Source organism: Streptopelia decaocto (genome assembly GCF_964273445.1).
Source record: "Streptopelia decaocto genome assembly, chromosome: 11".
NCBI classification, from domain to species: Eukaryota; Metazoa; Chordata; class Aves; order Columbiformes; family Columbidae; genus Streptopelia; species Streptopelia decaocto.
The window spans coordinates 10,966,558-10,976,465 of record NC_138666.1 but is presented as its reverse complement, the minus strand read 5'-3'; the positions used below and the strand labels follow the sequence as shown (position 1 = coordinate 10,976,465).

Genomic DNA, 9,908 nt, shown 5'->3' with positions numbered 1-9,908 from the left:
GTGTGTCCTAAGAAGCAGCACAGTGCCCTGTGGCAGCATCCTGGCAGTGGTGTGGCTGTGTTTGGGCAGGGTGAGCATCACACCCCAGCACAGGCATCACATCCCATTGCAGGCATCATGTTCTGGCATGGGCGTCGCACCCCATCATGGGCATCACATCCCATCATGGGGGTCGGGGCTCCCCACAGAAGCTCCCCACAAGGCTCACAGTGGTTGGGGGGGGATAAGCAGTGTGGTTCTTCCAGCCAGTTCAATTAAATTGCCAGGAGTCAAACCTGTTCCCCTGCCACAGCACCTGCCATGGAAACGTTACCCCTGGAAATGGGCAGGGCTGCAGCGGTTATTATGCTGTCGGTGAAGGCTTGTAATAACGAGCTGCTCATTAGCCCAAGGATTTCTGGTGGAGGAAGAGAGCATGGGATTTGCCCTTGGGTAACAACAGGGTGGGGAAAAAAACCCCAAACTATAAATTACCTCGTTGTGCAGAGAAAGTGTTAAAATAAGAGTCAGAGCTGCTGACAAGGAGGGCAGAGCCAAGAGTGGAAGAAAGGAGCAAAAATAAGACATGGGCTCTTTGCCATGACCCCCAAATGTGCTGCCTTCCCACTCTCCAGGGAAATCCCCCCTTCAACAAAAGTGCCAGGTTCCTTATAGACCTTTATATACACATTGCTTTATTTAGGTAGCTTATTACATGTCTAAAGTGGCAAACACTAAAGATACCTGAACACATATAAAAAAAACTCCAACATACACAATAAGGTTATTTTTCTTCAGCCCCTCAGATGTGCAGCACCCGCAGATGTGCAGCCAGGGGTCCCTATTTGCAGCAGCTGCACTTGGCGGAGGGCGGCCCCTTGCACACGCAGCCCTGCGCACACTTGGCACAACCCGCCGGGCAGCAGGAGCAGCAGCCTGTGGAGGGAAGAAAAAGAAATCAGGCACATTCCTGGTGGGGCTTGGGGGTGTCCCGTAGGGGATGGATCATTTGGAGACTTCCCACCGACCCGTGTCCTCTCCCTTCAGCAGCATACCCAACCCCATCAGCATCTCCCAGGGTGTTTTTGCATCCAGGGCTGGGAGGGTGCAGGACCCCAGAGGCTCACTGGGCACCCCCCAGCCCCTCTCTGTGCAAACCCTCCCGCACATGGCTCTGCCCCGGGGTGATGGCACCAGGGGCAGCTGGAAGAATTCCCACTTCTGGTTTCCTCACGCAGCATCCCCTTGCCCTGGGCCTGAGGCACCAGTGAGGGGTACACAGAGTTTTGGGTTATATCATCTGGCTCATATTACCTGGTGGGGGGGGCAGAAGGGGGAATTCATGGGGCGCTTCTTTGGGAGCAAAGTAATACAGGAGGAATAAACTCAACTCGGGCAACACTGAGCCTGCTTTAATTCAGTGTGTCCAAGGATATGTAGTGAAAGCCCCCACGTGTGTTTCTGCCTCCCAGCCCCCTGTGGGGCTTGGGCTCCTCCCCCTTACCTTTTTTGCATGATGTGCATTTGCAGTTTTTGCATTTGCAGTTGTCCCCACAGGTGCAGGTGCCACCTAAAACACAGAGAAAAGGAGAAAAAAGGGTTGAGAGGAAGTGGTGGAAAGAAATCCCCACATCCCCAGGGATGCTCCGGGCAAGTGCGGCAGGAAGAGCACCACTGCCCTTCTGAGCATCCTCTCTCCAGCAGCAGTGGCTGGGGCTGAAGCTTCAGCCTCCCTCGGTGGGGAGGTCTTGGCATTCCCGCCCGTTCCCAGCAAGATGCTCCAAGTGTGACACCGCAACACTGGAGGAGGATTCCAGCAGGCAGCCCGGCCAGGACAAGAGCATCGGGGACGGCGGAGGAGGTCACCAGGCGGGTGGTCCCACAGGGATGCTCTGTCTCCTGCATCCCCGCAGGTCCAAGGCGGAAGGAAGCGCTGCCTTACCCGCGGCACAAGGGCAGTCCTGGGAGTCCATGTCTGCCTGGGCTGTGTGCTGGCTGTCAGACGCGTTGGGCGGTGAGAAGAGCAGCTTTGGCAGGACTCACAGCCGCCTCCTATTTATCCTTGGCCAGGCGAGAGCGAGTGCAAAACCTCCGCCCCTCGCAGCCTGCACACGGCTCAGCCCGGCACCTGCCCCGGGCGCTGCTGATTCACTCCCCGGGCAGCCAGGCAGGACTTGGGGCTCCCATGTCCCCTCTCTGGTGCTGGTGGCAGCAGGTGGTCTGACTGGGTGTCCACCACTCTGCCACTGAGATGTTGGTGGAGGGGTGCAGAGAACAGCCAGCTCTCATCACATGGATGGCACCTGTTTTGGGAGCACTGCTGCACTCTCAGGGACTGAGGGGGTGTACCCAGCAAGGCACCCCCCACAGGCAGGGGCTTTGCCAAAATCAAGGTGTTGAGCCCCTAGATGTCTTGTGGGGGTGCATTGGTCCCAGGGCTGCCACCACTGCTGGGAACTCTCAACCCCTCCTCCAAGACCCAGCACAGTGGGGTGATGGGGAGCTGGCACAGCGAGGTGACAGGGGTGCAGTCCCTGTCCCAGACCCCATCCTGTGGCTCCAACACCCTCCCCACAAGCAGGACCAGCAACAAGCTGAACTGGCCCAGCCAGAGCCTGCCATGCCCTCCCAGCGCCCCGGGATGGCGGCGCCCACGTCCCCTCGGCGCCGTGCATGGCACCTCGGGGGCCCTGTCTCCTTCCCGGCTCTGGTGCCTCGTCCCACTTATCTGAATTAATTTCCGCACACCATTATCCGGGTGTGCAGGGGAGGAGGGTGACGGGCAAGCTGCCATTACCCTGGTCAACACCTCTGGCAGGTTTTACCCACCCACTCGAAAGAGCAGTGAGGGTTTGGGGTGGAAGGTGTGAAGTGATGCTTTCTGAGATGCTGGGTGCAGAGAGGGACTGCCCAACAGCCAGGAGGCATTGACAGCTGTGGAACATCCCTCCTCCTCACTCCTGGGGTTTTGTGTGCTCCCCGATGTTGGTGATATCCCAGCCTGGCTGCCCCGCACTCTGAAACTCCTTTTCTTCGGGGTTTTATCCCATCTGGGGTTTTGCCTGCGGTGCCTGGCTAAGGCGGTTTGTTGGAGGCAACGCTAATCCAGCCGAAACAGCGGGCCATGGAGTATTTTTACCACCCAGCTGTCTGGGCATGTTTGGAGCTTGTTGGGTGGTGAGCAGTGCCAGCACCCGACTTGGCGTCTCCTCCTGGCCAGCCAGGCCAGGGTGGGAAATTGGTACATAAAAGCTTGAAGAAGGCAGAGCTGATGGGCCCCTTCCTCGTCCCTGCTGCCCTGGCAGTGGCTCGTTAGTGCCCCAGCATGCCAGCCCCGCGGTCGTGTGAGTGTCACGCTGCTGCTGATGTACCGGGGCGTGATGGTGGGGACGGTGCCAGGGACCGGGTGCGTGCCAAGGGCGTCAGTCGCTCTTGCAGCAGCAGGGAAACACAAACGTGCTGGGGAACACGCATGCAAGTGACTGCCCACCAGCCTTGGCTGCAGCCCCCTGTGCTGTGGGTGTCATGGCAGAAGTGGGGGGACATCTCCTCAGAGTCCTCCTCCTGAAATAACCAGCTGAGCACTCCCACAGTGCAGGAATATGCCCAGGAAAGTGCTTCCCGCTGTGTTGGAATGGATGCATGGGGAACAGCAACACCACCGTGGCAGCCACTGTGTCATCCCCCACTGTCTAGCACCCTTGGCCACCCAGGCAAAGCCATAGTGTGGGCAGATTGTCCCTGTCCCTGGCTGGTGGTGGCCCAGAGATGCGGGCACAGGCAGCCCCTCTGAAGTGGTCCTTCTCCTCCAGCCCAGGGGAGGAAGGTGAAGCCCATGTCAGTGGAACAGAACAACATCAGCTGTGCTGTGCATTCCCTGCCATGAAAGTACAGGGTAGAGGAAAATCTCTTCAGCACCTCAGTTCAAACCACATCCCTTTTTGCTCTTCTTTCCTTTGTTTCTTTCCAGCAAGGGAAAAAGCATCTTCCAGGTGATGCAGGAGCAGGGGTCTGGGTTCTGGGAGGTCCTGTATTGCTCCCAGTTTGTTCTGTAACTAATTTGAGATACAGCTAGAGCAGTGTGTTGTTAAACAGACGTGCATCAGCCACAGCAATTCCAGGAGCACCCTGGAGCTGCAGAGCTGGGACCCCAGGAAAACCCGCCTGCTGCTTAAATACCCCTGTTACAAGGCCCTGTGAGCCCCAGTTTCCCTTTTGGTCCATGCTTTCCATTTGCTGGGAAAGCCTGGGGGTTCCCCATAATTTAAATGAGCCTGATGCTGCTCCCCAGAGCCCAGCAAAATAGGCAGCATCCCTGCACAGCCATTATTCACCAGCCCTTGTCGTGCCAGAGCCGTACCCCTTGGTGGTCATGTCCCCTGCATGGTATTCCTGGCTCCGTCCCCAGGCACATCCGTGACAATCACCCCAATACTGCTGGGCAAATTAGGGCGGGTGAGTCAGCACAATGCTCTGATGCTTCAGGCAAAGCTGGAGATGACACTCACTGGTGGGTTGGTGATGGCTGAGCCTGGGTAATGACTCTGCAGGGCATGGCAGGAATGGGGCTCCCCAAAAAGGAGTGAAGGAGGCTGGAACCTCCAGGAAGGCACGGTGGAGGCACCCATCCCTGTGACAGGCATCTGTGACACCCAAGGTGCCTAGAGCCGATTGCCAAAAGCCATGGGATGGCGCTGGGGCTGGTGCCGGTGGCTGGCAGTGACTCAAGGCTGGTGCCAGGCAGGTGAGGAGGAGCGTGCAGCAGCCAGGTCCCGAGGAGGTGACTGGCACAGGTCTGCCCTGACTCCCCGCTGAGGGATGTGTGGCTCCTGTCACCCACAGTCACGCTGTGGCACGTGACAAACCTGCTTCTGCCTCCGGTTGCCTGTGATTTTCTGTAGTCACCCCAGCACATCACCTTCAGCAGACCCTGTGGGTGACTACAGGTCCCACTCTTCCCATTCTGAGGGTATGTGTGTCCCCAAGGCACTCTTTCTGTGCTCATTGTCCCCTCCCAAGTAGTGCTGGGTTGGGTGACCCATCGTTCTGTTGGCAAAGCACCATGGCTCAAATTGGTACGGCCCACAGGTACAGGTGCCAGGGAGATACAAAACCAGTGTGGGCACAGGACAGAGATCACAGGGAACAGTCCTTGGGGCTACACTGCCCCTCACCATTGCCTGCTGCTTGCCAGGCAGGGTGCTGCTGCCCATGGCATCCTGGGTGTGCAGGGCACCCAGGGGTGTCCCTGACCCTGCGGTGGCAGCGAGGGCAGCTCAGCTCTGCCCATTCCAGCTCCCTGTTCATGTTGGAGCCTGGGCAGGAGAGCCATGGCTGGGGCTGAGTTGCTGGGAGTGCAAGGAGCCATCACCCACCTGGGACCAATCTTCAAACCAAAAAAGAGGAAATAAGGGTTTTACGCATCCCCCCCAGCACCCAGCAAACACACAGCACGCTCAAAATGCTGAAAGCCAGCAGGAAGACATGGGAGTGATCACTGCTTAGAAAGCAGACTCGGCTTTTATTTGACGGGTATCTCAGGTTATTATTTGCTGATGATAAACAAGTGTTTAAAACATGGGAAATAGGTGCTGATGTCATTTTGTTTTGCCAGAGCTTGCCAGCCCTTTGGCAGAGGAGGAAGAGGATGAATCACCCCTCGCCTGCCCCAGGAAGCCGATCCCAACCGTTCCCCATGCGCATAGGCAAAGCCTTGGAAACCATTTGGGAGTGAAACCGGATCAGTGGGCTGACTTCACACTGTGGAGGCTTCTTTTATTTTTTTTTTTCCCCAGGAAATGGTGAGCAAAGACATGTTCTGGTCTCAGTGGCAGACATGAGCTAAGCCCATCACCTTCTTTCCCTCCTCACTCCTTTCCCAGGAGCTGCCCGCTTTCCTGCCAAAGCCCTGCCTGCACCTCAGTCACAGCTTTGGGAAAATATATCCCAGTTGACGCTTCTCCAGATGCTCAGCTATCAGCAAAGACATGGCGTGTCTCCGTTTGCCCGGGTAAACACACGCCTCAGTGGGCTTCGCTGGCCCATGATCACACCTGTAGCAATAGAAACCTTTGGCACGGGCCCTGCTCGCAGTGGGAAGGGGATAAGCAGATTTTCATTAAGCAGGAACTGCACCTCATGCAATCCTGCAATGCTTTCACAACCCTGCAGTGCGCTTTGATGTGGGTTGTTTGGGAGCCACCTTGCAACCCAGCCTGCTGTGCCAGGACTGGGACTCCAAGTCCAGGTTTCTGAGCCAGGCTCAGCCACCAGCTTGTCCCATAGCTCTGGGCAAGGGCTTGAAATTTATTCTGTATTTCTTATCTGGAAACGAGCTATCAATATTACCTCCCTCTTGAAAAAACAGTGCTGAGAGGGTGGTGATTTGCTGATTATTTATCCTTAGGGGGAAGGGAAAGGAAGAAATGCTGAACCGATGCTGTGAAGTTGGGTCCAGGAGGGTGAGCCTGACCCTGCAAACTCCCCACCAGTTTTGGGGTGGGGGACCCCAGCACAAGCCCCCACCTGCTGGTGTGGGGTTTTTGGGCTGGGTGATGTGTGTTTGGGCATGCCTGGGAGATGAAAGGGCTGATTCCTCTTTTGATCATGAAAGTCTCATAAATGTTAATGGGAATTACTTCGAGGCCTAACGAGAGCAAAATTGCAGCCCCCAAGGGGAAGAAAGGGGGGAAGATGGACTAAGCTTTGGCTGGCAAAAAAAAGGGTTCAAATTTACCTTGTCCCCCACCAGTGAGAGCAGGGTACTGGTGGGTCAGGGGTTCCCCCGCATCCCTGCAGACCCTCCTGGGAAATGGGATCCCCAAATGTCCCCCACCTTGCCCAGCACCGCTGGCACCTGCACAGACAAGCTTTAAGCATCACTTTAACTCTTGTCATCATTTTTGCTCACAAACGTAATGCTTTCCCAGTGTACAATTTGGATTTTCTTCTTTCTCTTGTTTTTATTTCCCCTACATCTTCCCTTGCCTTTGTGTCTTTCAGGTTCCCACAGACTTCAAACTCACCTGCTCCAACTACTTGCCACCTCCTCCGGCTGAAACGTGACCTGGAGTTTCCAAGTATCGTTACCTTGGGCATATTTAATTATTTTATTCCCTTTTAGTTGCTAATTAGAAGCCAAGAGTGTAGGGGATGAGTAATCCCCTGGGATGTCGAGTAGGCACTTGTCTGAGCTTGTAAAGCAAACACCAGCCCCCTTGGTATAAAGGTGTGAAATAAAAGGATGTGATATTTTCCTTGATGTATTCATAGCCCTGCTCCTGAGATCCAGAGATCATGGTTGTCTATCCCGGAATGATTCACACAGCTGCTGCGCCAGCACAGCGGCTCTTCTCACCCCCATCCGAAGGCATCTCCCATCCCAGGGATGTACATGGGAAATGGGGAGAAGCTCTGCTCTGTCTCAGGCAGCAAACCTGGGATGTGGAAAGAGAAAAGCCCCTGCAGATAGCAAAGCTGGTTTGCTGCTGCTCAGACAGGCTCAGTCTTCAATTTAAAAAGTATTTGGAGCGCAGATGCTATTGCTCACCCCTCCCCACTCCCTCTAGCCATATTATCCCCTCCTCGAGGGCTGGGGATAGTTGTTTTTGCCAATTTTTTCCTAAGCTCAGTATCTAAGTGCTCCTCAGGGTTTAGCATCTCACTGGGAAGACCAAGCAGGAGGATCCCCTGCCAGGCAAATAAGGGCATAGTGAATCATGAATTTTCAGTTAGATTTGAAGTCTTTAAGTCTTTGCCAAGAAACAGCTCCTGGGTGGGTGATGATCCTCATACCTGTTGTGCTATCATTGCCAGATTCTCTGTGCAACCTGCCTAGAAAGCCAGCGACCAAGTGTGGTTCTAGTCTAGTCTAGTCTAGTCTATCTTGTGTATGTAACATTACAATAAATTATACTCATAGAATATTAGAATATCTCAAGTTGGAAGGGACCCATAAGGAACATCAAGTCAAAATTCAATATATTATATTGAGATATTATTTATACATATGTGTGTGTATGTATATATATATATATATATCCCCAGGAGCTAGAAAAGAGCAAACACTCGTCATAGGACATGGCCTTGCTCAGGTTGTGCAGAGCAGCTCTGGGGTCATGCAGGAGGGATGATGGCCATGATCTCTTGCTGGATATTGAGACTCCTGCCCTGATGACACAGTCAAATCACCCCTTGAGTGCAGCTGCACCCACCACAGCTGAACTGCAACCCCAGCTGTGCAGCAGCAATACACTGGTGCTCTTCCTGGGTGCTCAGCAAGGATTTTATGGGATTTCCCCTGCGATAAAGATGGGAAAAGGGAAGGAGTCCTGTCCTGAGCACAGCTGGACGGCTGTGATGTGAGTGGGGCAGTTGCAAAACTCAGGACTAGATGCTGTACATATAATATAGACGTCAGGCCTTTCAAACGAAGGGAAATGAGTGCTAAGTCATTATTTCAATTTTAAGGGTTTCAGAGCCAGCAAATTCAAAGTGGCAGCTGTAACAGGCAGCGTAATTTAACCATCTTGCAGACACACTAAACCCAATACCATAATTACAGATGCAAAACAATATTTACAATCCAGATCATACATATTTAGCAAGAAGCTGGTATTTTCATCTGGCTGCAAATTTACTATAAAAAGCTCTGAGTGTAGTTTTTTCCCTGTTTTGCTCAGTCAGGTTTGCAGAGCCTGGCAGATCAACGCTTGGTGCTGCTGGGAAGGGAACTGGGGATTTTTGCTGGGAGGGCAGCAGGATTTGCTGGGTTCGAGCAAACACTCTGTTGCCTGAGTTCATGCTGGTGCTTTGCCTTTGTGTTCCAATATCCAAAACGGAACCCAGGAGAGGAGACTCACTGCAAGGCTGGCACTGAGACCTGTGCTCGCCCAAAAGTAGATCCACAAAGGGAAAAAAAACCCTCTTTAATATGCCGCATGTGACTGCTGCCTTGTTATGCACAAGTATAATGGTACATTGATAGAGCTTCCAGAAAAAATTGGTAAAAACAATTGTAAAAAAAGATTAAAAGGTGGTTGTCGCATTGAGTCGCATGATCTCTCCTCAAGCGCTGCCTTTGAGAGCTCTCCTTCGTATGCAGGGCAGGGACACTGCTGCCGGCCGGGGCTTGGCTGATGCACAAGTAAATGCCAACCCGAATGCGTCTGCCAGCTTTCCTAGAAATAAATGAAGCTTTGCCTCAATCTGGTGGCCTCTGCAGGGAAAGGCTGTTGTCCCAGCGCCTCCTTTTCCAAACCTGCCTCTTGCTGGGATGGGGGTGATGGATGATGCCAGTGGATCGCAGGTGCTGGTTCAGGTGCTGGTCAGAGGGGGTGGCATATTTACAGCACTCCTGAAAGTTATTGTGTTAAAATTATTTCTTAAACTCAAAATAATTTAATAATTTAAGAATGTCTAAAGTCACGACCTTGAGCTGGGGTTTCTCCATCCAGCCTGTGGATGGGTAGGGAGTGGTCACTGCTGGGAGGAGGGACCCTGGAGACCTGTAAGGGTCTGGATACCAAAATCCACACTGGGATGGGGACAGGCATTAGTGTTTATGCTGTGGCCTGGCAGGTTTTGTCCTCCACCTCCCTGACATTTCAACCTCCTCCTGGCACCACGATGGCCGGACTCTGTACAAAGTGGTGCATAAGCCCAACGAACATCAGCACCAATACTTTAAGGTTGCTTTCTCGCAGGCAGCACAGAGCATTTGAACAGGAGGTTTGGCTTTGTTGGCTTCCTGCTTGTCGGTTCCAGATTGTCTTGGTTTAAAACTGAGCACTAGGCTACTGGCGAAGGTGTGAGAGATGCCGAGAGAAGCAGCATTAGGATGAGGTGGGGGGGCTGGGGACAGGGAGGGGACACCTCTTGGCCTCAACTGGGTGCTGACCCCACAGGGGAGCCAGGACTGGGAAGGTGGT

At 53.7% G+C, this 9,908-nt stretch overlaps 1 protein-coding gene and 1 long non-coding RNA gene across 2 annotated transcripts; one reads left to right on the top strand and one right to left on the bottom strand.

The window, feature by feature from the left end:
• Positions 1–648: 648 nt before the first annotated feature.
• LOC309444467 (metallothionein-1) lies at positions 649–2,060 on the bottom strand. Its single transcript, XM_082062318.1, has 3 exons — positions 1,922–2,060; positions 1,484–1,549; positions 649–915 (listed from the first exon to the last, which is right to left on the bottom strand). Exons 1-3 carry the CDS (start codon positions 1,950–1,952, stop codon positions 821–823), a joined length of 192 nt encoding a protein of 63 aa, XP_081918444.1. The 5' UTR covers positions 1,953–2,060; the 3' UTR covers positions 649–820.
• A 3,373-nt stretch (positions 2,061–5,433) lies between these two features.
• LOC309444482 lies at positions 5,434–7,744 on the top strand. Its single transcript, XR_014185051.1, has 3 exons — positions 5,434–5,511; positions 5,594–5,780; positions 6,982–7,744. It is a non-coding gene; the product is annotated as an uncharacterized lncRNA (long non-coding RNA).
• Positions 7,745–9,908: the final 2,164 nt, after the last annotated feature.

Excerpts from the sequence above, each read along its gene's own strand:
- LOC309444467 (XM_082062318.1), bottom strand. The coding sequence starts at position 1,952 with ATGGACTCCCAGGACTGCCCTTGTGCCGCGG. Across the intron at positions 1,550-1,921 it reads GGACTGCCCTTGTGCCGCGG|GTGGCACCTGCACCTGTGGG; the intron begins GTAAGGCAGCGC and ends TCTGTGTTTTAG. Across the intron at positions 916-1,483 it reads ATGCACATCATGCAAAAAAG|GCTGCTGCTCCTGCTGCCCG; the intron begins GTAAGGGGGAGG and ends TTCCCTCCACAG.